The following is an 18763-nucleotide window of genomic DNA, read 5'->3' as shown; positions in this document are numbered from 1 at the left end:
ATCCCTGAAGGTAGTAGGACAGATAGATAAGGTGGTTAAGAAGGCATATAGAATGCTTTCCTTTATTAGCCGAGGCCAAGTTGACCATTCACAGGTCCAAGTTAGACGCGGCCCATGGGGGTGGTTGCTCTGGCTGTCTGCCTCTGTTCCGTGGCCTTATCCGCGCCTGGGTGCCTCTAGAGAAGGACCATGCAGTGTCCGCCGTTACGCTTGAGGCCTTCTGTGACCAGTGGGCACCGCAGGGACTGGTGGGATATTGGACACTGGTGACATTATTATTTGATTTTATAAGTTTCCTTTGTTTTACAGTTTAGTTTTTTCATTAGTTGTGCCCTTCTAAAATGGGGGCACTTTTGTTAGGCTTTTTTGTTTGGTGACTGGCGCAACCCAGTGTCTCCTTATAGTTTTATTAAGAAAAGGCAACTGACGCCACTGAAAAAAGAAAGAACTTGCATTGATATAGTACCTTTCACGATGACCTGAGAACGTCCCAATGCGCTTTACAGCCAATGAAGTACTTTTGAAGTGTAGTCACTGTTATAATGTAGAAAACGCGGCAGCTAATTTGTGTACAGCAAGGTCCCACTAACCATAATGAGATAAATGACCGGATAATCTGTTTTATTGATGCTGGTTGAGGGATAAATATATGCCTGGAGAACTTCCCTGCTCTTTGAGTAGTGCCCTGGAATCTTTTATGTCCATTTGAGAGGGTATAATATTTAATGTCTCATCCAAAAGTTGCTGGTATGGAACAGTACTGGTACAGAAAATACTACTTCTAGGTGATTTTGGATCATTTTGGTTTTGCACTGGAGCAGTGTAAATGCCACCAGTACAAGTCCTGCCATAAATCATTTTTTTTAAGAGTTAGAATTGAGACTTTCTTCTAAACTGCCATTCTAAATATAGCAACGAAAACAAACTCACTAGTCACTAGAGGCTGGTAAGCAGTGCTCCAATTATATCTGTAGTATATTGAATTTGCTATGCAAATTGTAGCATTTTTTTTTTGGGCATAACTGTTCTGTTACGCTTCTGGGTAGTGTCTCAATAGGATTTTCCCATAATAAAGCTATCAGTCCCACCTCTACAAACTTCTACCACTAGTTGGGACTTTATTAGTTCCAAAAGTTGCAGAGCCCCATATACCTATAGCGTTACTAATGCACTCAGGGAAATTTGCTTTATCCTGACTTTCCATAAGCAACAGCACGGGAGTGTTTGAGGAGGTATGCAAGTAACACTATCAGCTCCCAATCCACAATGCACTGCACACTTCTGCTTGCTTTAGTGCTTTAATGCGTTGGTACTTCACCAGTAATGGAATGTAAAGACAGCATAACTCAATATATTTTCTGGCCAACTGGATTGATTTTACTTAGTCAGTGCATTGCAACCTGTTCATTTAAGAAAATGGCATTTAATTTGCTAATTAGGAATTAAGAGGGAAAGAGTAAAGACCAGTATTAGTTTTCTCTATTGTTAATGCAAACAGAGCCTACATTCATTCTCAAAGCAGTGCATGTCTATTCAGGGCACCACTTTAGTAACAGGATTCAGGAAATGCAGTTGAATATTGGGCTGATTTCATCAGATATTTGAGAGTCCTAAAGACTCCTAGAGGGAAGGGAACAGATGGAGGGATAAATTCTGAGAACTTTGTTTTTGGAGAAGAGAGAATTATGATGGTAGGTTTTATTTTAAAATGCCTCCAACAAAATGAAAAACTGGTTTCTCATACTTGCAAATCAAGCACTCGCCTATCTGCCTGCCCAACCGCTATGCTTTGGAACTTAACCGTGGATACTTGGGAGCCTTGGAACCCAGGGCCCTAGGTAGTAGAAGTACTGAGTGCTTAAGATCCTAATATAGTATTAACATAACATAATTTCTGCCTGAGTCACAAAAATGTCTTTGAGTTAAGTTTTGAACCTGTAGATTGCTTCTAAACCTTGCGATTAGGTATTTTAGAAAAGCCATTGATTGAGAAGTGACTAATCTTTCATATTGACAGTAGTCAAATACATTAGCTATGTCTTTGAATAATATTGGGAAATATATTAAAATTATAGAGTCAATGGGTGAAATCTTGCTGGAGCAGGGCATCTTGCAGCGTGTGCCACTTTACTTTCCCCTGCACCCATCAGCTTGAAATTTGTTTTGCGCCTTAACTTGCTGGAATTGTGAGCTGATAACAGCGTGGCGAGGGCAAAGGGACAATTGGGACTTCACTGAACAGTGGGATATTAAGGGTCTATAGAGAGTAGATAGGGAGAAACTGTTCCCATTGGCAGAAGGGTCAAGGACCAGAGGACATAGATTTAAAGTGATTGGTAAAAGAACCAAAGGTGACCTGAGGAAAACCTTTTTTACACGGCGAGTGGTTAGGATCTGGAATGCATTGCCCAAGGGGGTGGTGGAGGCAGATTTAATCATGGCCTTAAAAAGGGAACTGGATAAGTACTTGAAAGGAAAAAGTGTGCAGGGCTATGGGGATAGGGTGGGGGAGTGGGACTAGCTGGATTACCATTGCATAGAGCCGGCGTGGACTCGATGAACCGAATGGCCTCCTTCCGTACTGTAACCTTTCTATGATAGCCCATTTCCTTAACCAATGAGATTTAAGGATTGAGAAAGAAACAGGAACGGTGGAGAAGGAGGGTAAATCAGAGTTGGTCAATTAGTGTCAAATCAGGTGCTGGAAGAGAAATAAAGAGAGGGAAAGAAATATTGGGTTGAGAGAGAGAAAAAAAGAGATAGAAAGGAAAAGTAAGAAAAAAATTAAAAACATTTAAAATGTTTAAAATCTATTAAGAATGTACCACATGCAGGAATGAGACTGAACAGTTTAAATTGTTCCCTTTCTGGGCCAGAGAGGTTGATTGGCATTGCATCAACCTTGTTAAAAGAGTACTTACGCTCTTAATTACCAGCCTAACTTTCTGCAGTGAGTGTAGTGGACAATAAATGTGCAAATTCAGCAAGTTCCTAAAAATAATGGGGAGGCTAAGGGCGAGATGCCGTTTGTGCGAAGCAAACGGCAAAGTGGTGTAAATCGACTAGCAAGTTCTGGAGACTCGCAACTCATGGCATATCTCTTGATCCCCTGAATTTGCTGCCCGATTTGCCCGTTAATAATGGCGTGCGTTGTTAACACGTTGCTATTTTTACTGCAAGATTTGGCCCATTGTAACTCGAGACTGCACTAGCTAAAAAGACTTCAGGTAGGTGCGCTTATTGGGAGAGTGGCAATGTTTTATGTGCATGCTTTCGCTGGCTGCTATTATCTTATAATGTAGAGCAGCTGAGCAAGTTGGCTGCTATGTTTCCTACATTAAAACAATGGCAACATTTCAAAATTACTTAATTGGCTGTGAAGAAGGCTTTGGAACATGTTGAAGTAATGAAAGGCGCTAGATAATTGGAAGTTCATTCGTTCTTTCTGACCAAGATAGCATTCTTGCTATGCATGTATTTAAAAAGGTTGACATCTGGAAAAAAAGGCAAGACCAGAGGATATTCTGAGAACCTAGAGGGTAAAGGCTCTGCTGATGTAGAACTAAACTGGAGAAACTTGAAGGTCACGGGTTTGATTCTCAAGCTGCTGATGTTAGAGAGGGGGGCAGTAGGCTGCTGCAATTGATCTCGTGTCTCTGAGGTAGGAAGGCGGTTAATACAGTCAGGGTTCTTACTTCAAATTGCTGTTCATTGCAGCAGCAACAACAACTTGCATTTATATAGCGCCTTTAATGTAGTAATACGTCCCAAGGAGCTTTACAGGAGCGTTATCAAACAAAATTTGACACTGAGCCACATAAGGTGATATTAGGACAGCTTGGTCAAATAGGTAGGTTTTAAGTAGCGCCTTAAAGGAGGAGAGAGAGGTTTAAGGAGGGAATTCCAGAGCTTGGGGCCTAGGCAGCTGAAGGTACGACCGCCAATAGTGGAGGGATTAAAATCAGGGGCGCTTCTGTGATGGTGGGAATATTGGGAGGAGGCCGAGATGGATCATCCACTTGGCACTTCTGGCTGAAGATGGTTGCAAACGCTTCAGCCTTATCTTTTGCACTCACGTGCTGGACTCCGCCATCATTGAGGATGGGGATGTTTACAGAGCCTCCTCCTCCTGTTATTTGTTTAATTGTCCACCACCATTCACAACTGGATGTGGCAGGACTGCAGAGCTTTGATCTGTTCCGTTGGTTGTGGAATCGCTTAGCTTTATCTATGGCATGTTGCTTCCGCTGTTTAGCATGCATGTAGTCCTGAGTTGTAGCTTCACCAGGTTGGCACCGCATTTTTAGGTACGTCTGGTGCTGCTTCTGGCATGCTCTTCTATACTCCTCATTGAACCAGGGTTGATCCCCTGGCTTGTTGGTAATGGTTGAGTGAGGAATATGCCAGGCCATGAGGTTACAGATTGTGCTGGAATACAGTTCTGCTGCTGCTGATGGCCCACAGCGCCTCATGGATGCCCAGTTTTGAGCTGCTAGATCTGTTCTGAATCTATCCCATTTAGCACGGTGATAGTGCCACACAACACGTTGGATGGTGTCCTCAGTGCGAAGACGGGAGTTCGTCTCCACGAGGACTGTGCGGTGGTCACTCCTACCAATACTATCATGGACAGATGCCTTTGCGACAGGTAGATTGGTGAGGACAAGGTCAAGTAAGTTTTTCCCTCGTGTTGGTTCGCTCACCACCTGCCGCAGGCACAGCCTGGCAGCTATGTCCTTTGGGACTCTGCCAACTCGGTCAGTAGTGGTGCTACCGAGCCACTCTTCATGATGGACATTGAAGTCCCCCACCCAGAGTACATTCTGTGTCCTTGCTACCCTCAGTGCTTCCTCCAAGTGATGTTCAACATGGAGGAGGACTGATTCATCAGCTGAGGGAGGACAGTAGGTGGTAATCAGCAGGCGGTTTCCTTGCCCATGTTTGACCTGATGCCATGAGATTTCATGGGGTCCAGAGTCAATGTTGAGGACTCCCAGGGCCACTCCCTCCTGACTGTATACCACTGTACCGCCACCTCTGGTGGGTCTGTCCTGCCGGTGGGACAGGACATACCCAGGGATGGTGATGGAAGAGTCTGGGACATTGGCTGAAAGGTATGATTCTGTGAGTATGGCCTTGTCAGGCTGTTGCTTGACTAGTCTGTGGGACAGCTCTCCCAATTTTGGCACAAGTCCCCAGATGTTAGTGAGGAGAACTTTGCAGGGTCCACTGGGCTTGGTTTGCCTTTGTCGTGTCCGTTGCCTAGTGGTCTGATGCCAGGTGGTCCATCCGGTTTTATTCTTCTTGTGACTTTTTTTAGCGAGATTTTACAACTGAGTGGCTTGCTAGGCCATTTCAGAGGGCAATTAAGAGTCAACCACATTACTGTGGGTCTTTCAAATGAGACGTTAAACAGAGTATGTCCTCTCAGGTAGATGTAAAAGATCCTGTGGCAGTTTTCAGAGATCAGGGGAGTTCTCCCAGTGTGCTGGCCAACATTTATCCTTCAACTAACATCACTAAAACTGATAATCCGATCATTTCTTCATTGTTGTTTGTTGGACCTGGCTGTGTGCAAATTGGCTTCCACATTTCCCTAGATTATAAATGTGATTGCACTTCAACAGTACTTCACTGATTGTGAAGTGCTTTGAGACATCCTGAGGTCATGAAAAGCACTATAAGTGCAAGTTCCTTCTTTTGTTCTTTAGCTGGCTATATGTCAAGCTACAGGAATGGGGATAAGCAATGTAACTAGTTTCAATTTCTGCATGCTTTCACGTGGAATTCAAAGGATATTTGGAGCACTTGGGGTACAGTGATCATAATATCATTTGTAAACAATTTTACAACACCAAGTTATAGTCCAACGATTTTATTTGAAATCTACAAGCTTTCGGAGGCTTCCTCCTTCCTCAGGTAAATGTCAGGAACTCCTTGAAGCCTACGCATTTATAAATCACAGAACAATACATGGTGATTACAGACAGCCTTTGCAACTTCCCGTTGCCAAGGCAATCACCGTGTTCAGACAGAGAGGTGTTACCTGCAGAACCCCCGAATATACATTCAACAAAAAAAACAAACAGGAAAAAAAAACAGAGAGAGACAGGCAGAAACATCCGGAAGGCAGAGAAAGCCAGCAAATGACCCGTTATATTAAAAACAGATAGCTTTTGTTCGCTGGTGGGGTTACGTGTAGCGTGACATGAACCCAAAATCCCGGTTGAGGCCGTCCTCATGGGTGCGGAACTTGGCTATCAATTTCTGCTCGACTATTTTGCGTTGTCGTGTGTCTCGAAGGCCGCCTTGGAGTACGCTTACCCGAAGGTCGGTGGCTGAATGTCCCTGACTGCTGAAGTGTTCCCCGACTGGGAGGGAACCCTCCTGTCTGGCGATTGTTGCGCGGTGTCCGTTCATCCGTTGTCGCAGTGTCTGCATGGTCTCGCCAATGTGCCATGCTCTGGGGCATCCTTTCCTGCAACGTATGAGGTAGACAACGTTGGCCGAGTCACAGGAGTATGAACCATGCACCTGGTGGGTGGTGTCCTCTCGTGTGATGGTGGTATCTGTGTCGATGATCTGGCATGTCTTGCAGAGGTTACCGTGGCAGGGTTGTGTGGTGTCGTGGACGCTGTTCTCCTGAAAGCTGGGTAATTTGCTGCGAACGATAGTCTGTTTGAGGTTGGGTGGCTGTTTAAATGCGAGTAGTGGAGGTGTGGGGATGGCCATAGCGAGGTTTTTTTTTTTCCTGTTTGTTTTTTTTGTTAAATTTATATTCGGGGGTTCTGTAGGTAACACCTCTCTGTCTGAACACGGTGATTGCCTTGGCAACGGGCAGTTGCAAAGGCTGTCTGTAATCACCATGTATTGTTCTGTGATTTATAAATGCGTAGGCTTCGAGGAGTTCCTGACATTTACCTGAGGAAGGAGGAAGCCTCCGAAAGCTTGTAGATTTCAAATAAAATCGTTGGACTATAACTTGGTGTTGTAAAATTGTTTACAAATGTCAACCCCAGTCCATCACCGGCATCTCCACATCATCAATATCATTTGGTTTAGAATAGTTATGGAAAAGGACAAGGAGCAATCAAATGTGAAAATGCTTAACTGGAGGAGGGCCAATTTCAGTGAGTTAAAAAGGGATGTTGCCCAGGTGGATTGGAATCAAAAATTGGTAGGCAAAATAGTAATTGAACAATGGGAAGTCTTTAAGGAGGAGTTGGTTTGGGTACAGGAGTAGACACATCCCTACGAGGGGGAAAGGAAGGGCATCCAAAGCTAGAGCTCCCTGGATGATTAAAAAATAGAGATTAAAATGAAACAGAAAAAGGAGGCTTCTGACAAATGTAAGGTTCATAATTCAGTAGAAAACCAGGCTGAATACAGAAAGCACAGAGGAGATCTAAAAAAAGGGAATAAGAGGGGCAAAGAGAGAGTGTGAGAATAGATTAGTGAGTAGATTAACATAAAAGGGAACTCAAAAGTCTTCTATAAACATATAAATAGTAAAAGAGTAGTCAAAGGAAGTGTGGGACCAATTAGGGACAAAAAAGGAGATCTTCTTGTGGAGGCAGAGGGCATGGCTGAAGCACTAAATGAATACTTCGCATCCGTCTTCACTAAAGAGGATGCTGCCATTGCAGCAGTAAAGGAGGAGGTAGTGGCGATATTGGATAGGATAAAAATAGATAAAGAGGAGCTACTGAAAAGAATGGCAGTACTCAAAGTAGAAAAGTCACCCAGTCCAAATGGGATGCATCCTAGGTTAGTGAGGGAAGTAAGGGTGGAAATTGCAGAGGCTCTGGCCACAATCTCCCAATCTTCCTTAGACATGGAGAAGGACTGGAGGATTACAAATGTTACAACCCTGTTCAAAAAAGGGAAGAGGGATAAACCCAACAATTACAGGCCAGTCAGCCTGTCAGTGGTGGAAAACTTTGAGAGACAATAATCCAGGACAAAATAAATTGGCACTTGGAAAAGTATGGGCTAATGGATTTGTTAAAGGAAAATTGTGTTTGACTAACTTGATTGAGTTCTTTGAAGAAGTAATAGGTTGATGAGGTTAGTGTGATTGATGTGTGTATGGAACTTTCAAAAGGCATTTGATAAAGTACCACATAATAACCTTGTTAGCAAAATTAAAGCCCATGAGATTAAAGGGACAGTGGCAGCATGGATACAAAATTGGCTAGGGGACAGGAAGCAGAGAGTAGTGGTGAACGGTTATTTTTCAGACTGGAGGGGAGTATTCAGTGGAGTTCTCCAGGGGTCAGTACTGGGACCACAACTTTTTTTAATATATATTAATGATTTGAACTTGGGAAGAGTGGGTATAATTTCAAAGATTGCAGATGAAACTCAAATGTAGTAAATAATGTGGAGAATAGTAACAGACCTCAGGAGGACATAGACTGACTGGTGAAATGGGCAGACACATGGCAGATGAAATTTAACACTGAGAAGTATAAAGGAATACATTTTGGTAGGAAGTAGGAAGAATGAGGAGAGACAATATAAACTAAATGGTACAATTTTAAAGGGGGTGCAGGAACACTGAGACCTAGGGGTGCACATATGCGAATCTTTGAAGGTGGCAGGAAAAATGAGAAGGGTGTTAAAAAAGCATGTGGGATCCTGGGCTTTATTAATTTAGGCACAGAATACAAAAGCAAGGAAGTTATGCTAAGCCTTTATAAAACACTGGTTAGGTCTCAACTGGAGTATTGTGTTCAATTCTGGGCACCGCACTTTAGGAAGGATGTCAAGGCTTTAGAGAGGGTGCAGAAAAGATTTACTTCTAATTGTAACTAGGGCATGTCAGAAAGGTATATAATACAAGGATCTTTGCAAAAGCACAGAGCTTGAGCACAGGGGTTGGGAAAGACAGAGAGTGAACCTCTAACAGAGTGAAGTGCTAGTAGAGTGAGGACATTCAACTGGGAATTTGGTCAGTGTGGGAATTAGGTGCGGAGAGGAAGGACGTGCTAAGTGATTTAAACCAAAAAACTATAGACTAGTTTTAAGGGGAGCTACACGAGGAATCAAAACAAGGCAAGGAGAAGCGCTGAGGATAGGTCAGTAAGTCTATAGTTCATTGGTTAGTGTTTTTAGTTTTTTGGGGTTATTGGGGATAAAAGGAGCAGGAGCGGAGGCCCAAGAACAGAAGGAGCGGGACCAGCGACCGAGAGCAGAGCAGGTAAAGCTGAGACCAACTCAAACACAGGCAGAAGTTTGAAAGAGTGACATCAGAGGACAGCAGGTTGGTGAGTAATAAATTTCTATGCTCTCTTAGCTAATGGTTTAAACGAGGAACTAGGAACCTATAACTTGCTAATACATTTTTAAATTAATAACTTAAACTAGATAAATTAATGTTAAAAATAACCAGAAATAAACCAAGTGAATTAATTACATAAAAACTTTAAGTAAATAAATAAAATAAGATTAGATTAGATAGAGATGGCAGTGCAGGTGGTGTGCCATAACTTCAGTATGTGGAAGTTTGTAGAGAACAGCATAATCCCAGACAACCACATCTGCAGTAAGTGTCTGCAGTTCGAGGAACTTCGTCTGAGTTGTTGAGCTGGAGTCCGAAGTGCAGATGTTGTGAAGCATCAGGGAGGGGGAGAGTTACCTGGACACTTTGAGCCAAGAGGCAGTCACACCGCTTAGGTTAGGTTGTGGTTTAGATTTAGTTAGTTGTCAGACAGGAGGATGTAACTGTGAGTCAAGCAAGAAAGGGGATCCCAGATGCAGTGGTGGAGGAACCTTTGTCCAACAGGTACAAAGTACTTGCTACCTGTGTGGATGAGAACAAAGGAGGGCAGGGAGGATGGGCAAATTGACCACAGCACATTGTACAGGAGGCCATTCAAGTGAAGGGAGCGAAAAGGAACGTGGTAGTGTTACAGGATAGTATACTCGGGGATAGATACTGCTCTCTGCAGCCGTGACCAGGAGTCCCAAAGGTTGGGTTGCCTGCCCGTGCCAAGGTTAAGGACATCTCCTAGCGGCTAGAGAAGAACTTGGAGCAGGAGGGGGAGGATCCAGTTGTCGTGGTCCACGTAGGAATCAATGACCTAGGTAGAACTAGGAATTAGGTTCTGCTGAGGGAATTTGAGGAGTTAGGATCCAAATTAAAAAGCAGAACCACAAAGTTAATATTCTCTGGATTACTACCTGAGCCACGTGCAAATTGGCATAGGGACAAACAGATTCGATGGTTAAATGCGTGGCTGAAAGTGGTGTGGGAAGCAGGGGTTTCAATTCATGGTGCACTGGCACCAGTACTGGAGAAAGAGAGAGCTGTTCCATTGGGATGGGCTCCACTTAAACCAGGCTGAGACCAGTGTCCTGGTGAATTGAATAACTAGGGTGATAGATAGGGCTTTAAACTTATAAGGGGGGGGTAAGGTTCAGGTAAGGGTAAATTTATGCATCCAAAGAGAAAAGTCAAGGCTGCAGAGCTGAGTAGCGATTTGGGTAAAAACAAGCAGAGTCTGTCAGAAAGGAACAGAGTGGTTAACAAAGGTAATGGGGCATTGGTGACTAAGGTCACATCAGGGAAAAATAGTAAAAAGTTAAAATTAAAGGCACTATATCTGAATGCACAAAACTTTCATAACAAGGTAGATGAATTAATGACACCAATAGAGATAAATGGGTTTGATCTAGTAGCCATCGCGGAGGCGTGGTTGCAGGGTGACCAAGGTTACTTGACTTTTAGAAAAGATAAATGGAAAAGGAGGGGGGTAGCCCTAATGATAAAGGATGAGATAAAGGCAGTAGTAAGAAAGGAGCATAGCTCAGAAAATCAGGATGTAGAATCAGTATGGGTGGAGCTAAGAAATAACAAGTTGCAGATGGTAGGAAGAGTTTACAGGCCCCCTAACAGTAGTTGCAGTGTTGGACAGAGTATAAATCAGGAAATTAGAGGAGCATGTAACAAGGGTAATGCAATAATCATGAGGGACTTTAATCAAATTGGCAAAAGTAGTTTGGATGCGAGTTCATGGAATGCATTCGAGACAGTTTTCTGGAACAATATGTCGAGGAACCAACTAGGGAACAGGCTATTTTAGATTTAGTATTGTGTAATGAGAGAGTCAATTAGTAATCTTATAGTTAAGGATCCTCTGGGGCAGAGTGATCATAATATGATAGAATTTCACATTGAGTTTGAAAGTGATGTAGTTAATTCCAAAACTAAGGTCTTAAATTTAAACAAATTCAATTTCGTAGGGATTAGGGGCGAGTTGGCTAAGGTAGATTGGGAAATTAGTTTAAAAGATATGACTATAGATAAACAATGGCGAACATTTAAAGAAATTATTAATAATTCTCAAAGAATATACATTCCCTTAAGGAATAAACACTCCATGGTATAAATGATCCAAACGTAGACAACTAGAGAAGTTAAGGAGGTGGCTTTTAATGTTTCCAAAAAGAGCAGTAAGCCTGAGGATTCGGAGTTTTAGAAATCAGCAAAGGATGACCAAGAAATTGATAGAGGGAGAAAATAGAATATGAGAGTAAACTAGCAAGAAATATAAAAATAGATTTGTAAGAGCTTCTACAAGTATGCAAAAAGGAAGAGATTAGCAAAAGTACATGTGGGTCCCTTAGAGGCAGAGACAGGACAAATTATAATGGTGAATAAGGAAATGGCAGAGACATTAAACAAATATTTTATATCTATCTTCATAGTAGAAGACACAAAAAACATTCCGGAAATAGTGGGGAACCAAGGGTCTAATGAGAGTGAGGAACTTAAAGTAATTAAGATTAGTAAAGAAAAAGTACTGGAGAAATTTATGGAACTAAAAACCGACAAATCCCCTGGACCTGTTGGCCTACATCCTGGGGTTTTAAAAGAAGTGGCTGCCGAGATAGTGGATGCATTGGTTTTGATCTTACAGAATTCCCTAGAGGAAGGTAGCAAATGTAACCCCACTATTCAAGAAAGAAGGGAGAGAGAAAACAGAGAACTATAGGCCTGACATCAGTAGTAGGGAAAATGCTAGAATCTATTATTAAGGACGTAGTAACAGGGCATTTAGAAAATCATATGATTAGGCAGAGTCAACACATGGTTTTATGAAAGGGAAACCGTACTTGTCAAATCGATTAGAGCTTTTTGAGGGTGTAACCAGCAGGGTAGATGAGGGGGAACCAGTGGATGTAGTATATTTGGATTTTCAAAAGGCATTTGAAAAGATGCCACACAAGAGGTTGCTATACAAGATTAGGCTCATGGGATTGGGGGTAATATATCAGCGTGGATTGAGGTTTGGTTAATGGACAGGAAACAGAGAGTAGGAATAAATGGGTCATTTTCGGGTTGGTAGGTTGTAACTAATGGGGTGTCGCAAGGATCAGTGCTCGGGCTTTAGCTGTTTACAAAATATATCAATGACTTAGATGAAGGGACTGAGTGTAACGTATCCAAGTTTGCTGACCCTACAAAGAAAGTAAACTGTGAGGAGGACGCAAAGAGGCTGCAAAGGGATACAGACAGGGTAAGTAAGTGGGCAAGAAGATGGCAGATGGAGTATAATGTGGGGAAATGTAAATTTATCCACCTTGGTAGAAAGAATAGAAAAACCGAATATTTTTTAATAGGTGAGAGACTAAGAAATGTTGGTAGTCAGAGGGATTTGGGTGTCCTTGTACATGAATCACAGAAAGTTAACCTGCAGGTACAGCAAACAATTAGGAAGGCAAATGGTATGTTAGCCTTTATTGCAAGGGGGTTGGAGTACAAGAGTAAGGAGGTCTTGCTGCAATTATGAAGGGCTCTGGGGCGACCACACCTGGAGTACTCTGTACAATTCTGGTTTCCTTACCTAAGGAAGGATATGCTTGACTTAGAGGGGGCGCAACAAAATTTCACTGCACTGATTCCTGGGATGAGAGGGTTGTCCTATGAGGAGAGCAGCTCAAAACTGGGCATCCGTGAAGCGTTGTGGGCCATCAACAGCAGCAGAATTGTATTCCAGCTCAATCTGTAACCTCATGGCCCAGCATATTCCTCACTCTATCATTATCAACAAGCCAGGGGATCAACCCTAGTTCAATGAGGAGTGTAGAAGAGCATGCAAGTAGCAGCACCAGGCATACTTAAAAATGCGGTGCCAACCTGGTGAAGCTACAACTCAGGACTACATGCATGCTAAACAGCGGAAGCAACGTGCTATAGACAGAGCTAAGCGATTCCACAACCAATGGATCAGATCAAAGCTCTGCAGTCCTGCCACATCCAGTCATGAATGGTGGCAGACAATTAAACAACTAACAGGAGGAGGAGGCTCTGTAAACATCCCCATCCTCAATGATGGCGGAGTCCAGCACATGAGTGCGAAAGACAAGGCTGAAGCGTTTGCAACCATCTTCAGCCAGAAGTGCCGAGTGGATAATCCATCTCAGCCTCCTCCCGATATCCCCACCAGTCTTCAGCCAAATCGATTCACTCCACGTGTTATCAAGAAAAACTGAGTGCACTGGATACAGCAAATGCTATGAGCCCCGACAACACCCCGGCTGTAGTGCTGAAGACTTGTGCTCCAGAACAAGCCGCGCCTTTAGCCAAGCTGTTGCAGTATAGCTACAACACTGGCATCTACCAGACAATGTGGAAAATTGCCCAGGTGTGTCCTGCCTGCAAAAAGCAAGAAAAATCCAATCCGGCCAATTACCGCCCCATCAGTCTACTCTCAATCATCAGCAAAGTGATGGAACTTACTCAGCAACAACCTGCTCACCGATGCTCAGTTTGCATTCCGCCAGGACCACTCGGCTCCAGACCTCATTACAGCCTTGGTCCAAACATGGACAAAAGAGCTGAATTCCAGAGGTGAGGTGAGAGTGACTGCCCTTGACATCAAGGCGGCATTTGACAGAGTGTGGCACCAAGGAGCCCTAGTAAAATTGAAGTCAATGGGAATCAGGGGGAAAACTCTCCAGTGGCTGGAGTCATACGTAGCACAAAGGAAGATGGTAGTGGTTGTTGGAGGCCAATCATCTCAGCCCCAGGGTATTGGTGCAGGAGTTCCTCAGGGCAGTCTCCGAGGCCCAACCATCTTCAGCTGCTTCATCAATGACCTTCCCTCCATCATAAGGTCAGAAATGGGGATGTTCACTGATGATTGCACAGTGTTCAGTTTCATTCGCAACCCTTCAAATAATGAAGCCGTCCGAGCCCGCATGCAGCAAGACCTGGACAACATCCAGGCTTGGGCTGATAAGTGGCAAGTAACATTCGCGCCAGGCAATGACCATCTCCAACAAGAGGGTCAAACCACCTCCCCTTGACATTCAACGGCATTACCATCACCGAATTCCCCACCATCAACTTCCTTAGGGTCACCATTGACCAGAAACTTAACTGGACCAGCCATATAAATACTGTGGCTACAAGAGCAGGTCAGAGGCTGGGTATTCTGCAGCGAGTGACTCACCTCCTGACTCCCCAAAGCCTTTCCACCATCTACAAGGCACAAATCAGGAGTGTGATGGAATACTCTCCACTTGCCTGGATGAGTGCAGCTCCAACAACACTCAAGAAGCTCGACACCATCCAGGACAAAGCAGCCCGCTTGATTGGCACCCCTTCCACCACCCTAAACATTCACTCCCTTCACCACCAGCACACTGTGGCTGCAGTGTGTACCATCCACAGGATGCACTGCAGCAACTCGCCAAGGCTTCTTCGACAGCACCTCCCAAACCCGCGACCTCTACCACCTAAAAGGATAAGAGCAGCAGGCGCATGGGAACAACACCACCTGCACGTTCCCCTCCAAGTTACAGACCATCCCGACTTGGAAATATATCGCCGTTCCTTCATCGTCACTGGGTCAAAATCCTGGAACTCCTTTCCTAACAGCACTGTGGGAGAACCTTCACCACACGGACTGCAGCGGTTCAAGAAGGTGGCTCACCACCACCTTCTCAAGGGCAATTAGGGATGGGCAATAAATGCCGGCCTCGCCAGCGACGCCCACATCCCATGAACGAATAAAAAGAAAGGTGGCACCTTTGATAGTGAAGCACTCCCACGGTACTGCCCTGAAGTGCCAGCCTAAATTATGCACTCAAGTCTCTGAAGCGGAGCTTGATCCACAACCTTCTGACTTAGAGGTAACATTGAGCCAAAGCTGAATGGATGTCTGGCGGTGCCTAAATGTCAGGATATGTCTTTCTCCATAACTGACCAGTTATCTTTTCTCATTGGAAGCTGCAAGAAATGCAGAAAACATGTGGTCGGTGCTTAAAATAAAATTGGTTCCCTCTTGATCATGTAGCAAATGTGGCTTCATTTGTAGTATGCATTATGCAACCTTATAGGCAGCTTGCCAAACATGAATATAGGCATATTCCTTGGCATTGTACAAAAGTCTCACTTCCATCTAGTACTTCCCAAGAGACTATACTAACTATTTTTTGTTACTACATTGGTATACTTCTGGCAGCATACCATCAATTACTGCATCGAGAACAGTAATTTATTGGAAGAATGATGTTAGGGTAGTTAGCATTTTGTGCCCTTTCAACACAATCACCCCTCCTCCCACCGAGAAACTCAGCTTAATAGGTTGAGCTCGTGCATCCTACGATACTGTTGAAAGCCATGACAAAGGTCAGAATGACAATAAGAATGATCACATTACATCAAGGATAGTGGTGGTTCTGTGTTGAGCTAATTGGTTCTGTGTGGTACTTATCTATAGTGTATGGATGAGAGAACATTAATTGTTCTCTTTGAATGCAGTTGATAACTTGGTGTAGGCAAATAAAAAAGGGTGAAGTTGATGCATTTGTTCTTGGAATTGACCATAAGAGAAGGGCAGCACTGTATAAGATCAGAGTCTCCCCTTCTTTCATTTTCTTTAAAGAAGGGACAGCAGTTGAAGGTGCACAGTGATGCCAGCATGCAGTGCTGCCCATTGTGGATGTACCTTCAATCACCCACTTTGTTGAGATCCCAATCTCCACTATGTCTGAGGACCTTTAAAGTCAGTTTTTGTTGACAATTTAAAAACCCAGGCATATATTTCAGTTTTTATTTTTAGCATCAAAATCCTTGAGAAAAGCAGGAGGATAAAAAAGCCCAGATGAGTTCTGAGAAAATGATTAAAAATCAGTTTTTCTTTTGTACATCACTTAATCTCAAGAAAACAAGCTAGAGACAAATAAGGCACCTTTTTTTAAAAAAAGAGAAAGACTTGCATTTATATAGTGCCTTTCATGACCTCCGAACGTCCCAAAGTGTTTTACAGCCAGTTAAGCACTTTTGAAGTAGGAAAGGCGGCAGCCAAATTGTGTACAGCAAGGTCCCACAGAAAGCAATGGCAATCTGTTTTAGTGATGTTGGTTGAGGGATTAAAAACCAGGGAGAACTCCCCAGCTCTTCTTCAAAATCGTGTTATGGGATCTTTTAGGCCCACCTGGGAGGGCAGATAGGGCCTTGGTTTAACGTCTCATCTGAGAGATGGCACCTCCGACATTGCAGCACTCCCTCAGTACTGCACTGGGGTGTCAGCCTAGATTTTGTGCTCAAGTCTCTGGAGTGGGGCTTGAACCTACAACCTACCGACTCAGACGTGAGAGTGTTACTGCTGAGCCAAGGGTGACACACTAAGCCAAATGACAACCCTCAATTATTTATACAGTGCATAGACACCATTTTTTATGGCCTCAGTGGTAGTTCCAAAAGTGATGTACTATAAGTTTTCATGATCACAAAATATTGTCAAGCTATTTTAGCAGTATTTGTCAATTGACTGTGCAGTGCAAAATTTTGACTGCTAAAATGAATGTTTGAAGTAGCCCAAATCCGCAATGGTATCGTGAAGTACAAATAATGTAATATACTAGATCCTTAATTCCTGTGTAATTTTTCTTTCTAACTGAGAAGTAATTCTGCTGCTGTGCCCTCATGGCGCTCATGTTGACAGTATCAATTACAACAACCACAATGCCTTCAATTTAATTTCAGCGCCACTGTTAACATTGGGTCAGACTTCCTTTCATTCATGGTTAATCGATGCAAAATCTAGCCATTTGTTAATAAAATTGAAAGTGTTGTATCAATAATGGGTTATAATTGAGTCTGATGGCGTCTGTATGACACTGGTGTTCATTTTTGTGGTTTATGACAATGCCTGCATATCCATTAAATTCCAGGTTTGTAGCTCACTTTGAACTATCCATAATTATGTTGAAACATAAAGTTACTCTGAATGAAATTAAGCTTTTTTAAATAACATGATGCAAATGTTGTGATATGATAGTTATTCAGTAGCTACAAAATGAAGATTTACTAGTTGATCACTGGTGTTGCTCAAGGGCCATAAAGAATGTATTTTAATATTTCTACTACTTTTATAAAAGTTGTCATTGTAGTGTGCAGTCCCTTTTAAGAGTGACACTGCTGGTGACATTTCTACATCACACTGTTTCTCTTATGTCTGCCCGGCGTGTTTAAACTCACCGATTCTGCTTACCATCCCATTGAGTCATCTAAGTAAGGTGGTGCTGTCCTTCACAAGGCCACTCTCTGAGGACAAGGCCACTCTCTGAGGCCTCTTCGGATTTGGTCTATTGTCAGATGGTTCTCTCTGCTCTTGACCTACCACTCTCCCGAGTTGAGAGGTATTTTATTTTTCCCCCCTGTTCTCTGCTGCCGCTCTCAAGCCTGACACACTTCTTCCTGACCTACCTGCCTGCCCCCAACAAGTGCCTTTTTTCTCCACGCACCGCTATAGCTTGCCTTCCTGCCCCTGCAGCCCACTTTCCTCCCACATTTGTACCAACGAAATTAAAAAATTGAATTTTCAGCCGTGGCCAGGAACTGTCTTTAAATAGTTTTAAGTGCTTGCTGTATTTTTACTCCAATAACTTAAAACCAATTCCTGATTGTAACCAGGAATGCAGCTTTTTACCTTTCTTCATTATGGGGGTGGGGGGGGGGGGTTGGATTTCTAAAGGGCTTCTAGCACTGAACTGAGGAAGTCTCTGTTATTGAAAGGATATACAGAAATTAAGCTAATTTCTCAAACTTTTTGAAAACCCCCCATACCAGTCTGAATGGTATTCGGCTACCAAATAATCCTCCTGTGTACTATGTGGGATACCATTTAAAGATATAAGGAAGCAAGGAATGAAAATCTGCCATTCAGTCCGACAATCCTGCTAAAAGTGGATTTTTAACTGTTGGCAAGCAATTGCTCTATTTAAAAAAAAAAAAGTTTAACAGTATTTAACTACAATTTATGAATTTTCTTTGTTACAGAAAGTTGTATTGCTGCAGAAGTTGTTGCTGCGATTGACATCAATACTGTTGCTAATGAAGTTTACAAGCACAACTTTCCTAACACCTACCTCTGCCCCAAGACCATTGAAGTAAGTTGTAACCATATATTTTGTGAATCTGTAGGCATTAGTCTTTACGGGGCTTTATTTGTGAGAAATAACAGCCATATTATACATTTATGAAACACATTGTGAAACACTTTTTTTCCCTTTTTCTACATGTCTTGGGTTTTTTGATCCCATGATATTAGTAATAAGTAGAGTGCTTAATATTTTTAGCTAAACATGACCTTCTGAGACCTGCTTCTAGGCAAAAACAGTCCAGCCAATCCATGAGCATCAGTAATGTAGCAATAAAACATAGGAACAAGAGTAGGCCATTCAGCCCCTCGTGCCTGCTCCGCCATTTGATAAGATCATGGCTGATCTGTGATCTAACTCCATA

The 18763-nt window shown here is 43.0% G+C and overlaps 1 protein-coding gene across 3 annotated transcripts in view; it reads left to right on the top strand.

Moving 5' to 3' along the window:
* The window catches only part of trdmt1 (tRNA aspartic acid methyltransferase 1), a 98663-nt gene that overhangs the window by 3424 nt on the left and 76476 nt on the right, over nucleotides 1–18763 (top strand). For all 3 annotated transcript variants that reach the window (XM_068007073.1, XM_068007072.1, XM_068007071.1), the window contains exon 2: nucleotides 18299–18408. In XM_068007073.1, the coding sequence (XP_067863174.1) occupies nucleotides 18299–18408 (110 nt within the window). The remainder of the gene's footprint in view (nucleotides 1–18298; nucleotides 18409–18763) is intronic.

Source organism: Heptranchias perlo, chromosome 2, assembly GCF_035084215.1.
Source record: "Heptranchias perlo isolate sHepPer1 chromosome 2, sHepPer1.hap1, whole genome shotgun sequence".
Lineage (NCBI taxonomy): Eukaryota > Metazoa > Chordata > Chondrichthyes > Hexanchiformes > Hexanchidae > Heptranchias > Heptranchias perlo.
This window is presented reverse-complemented; position numbering and strand designations above follow the sequence as displayed.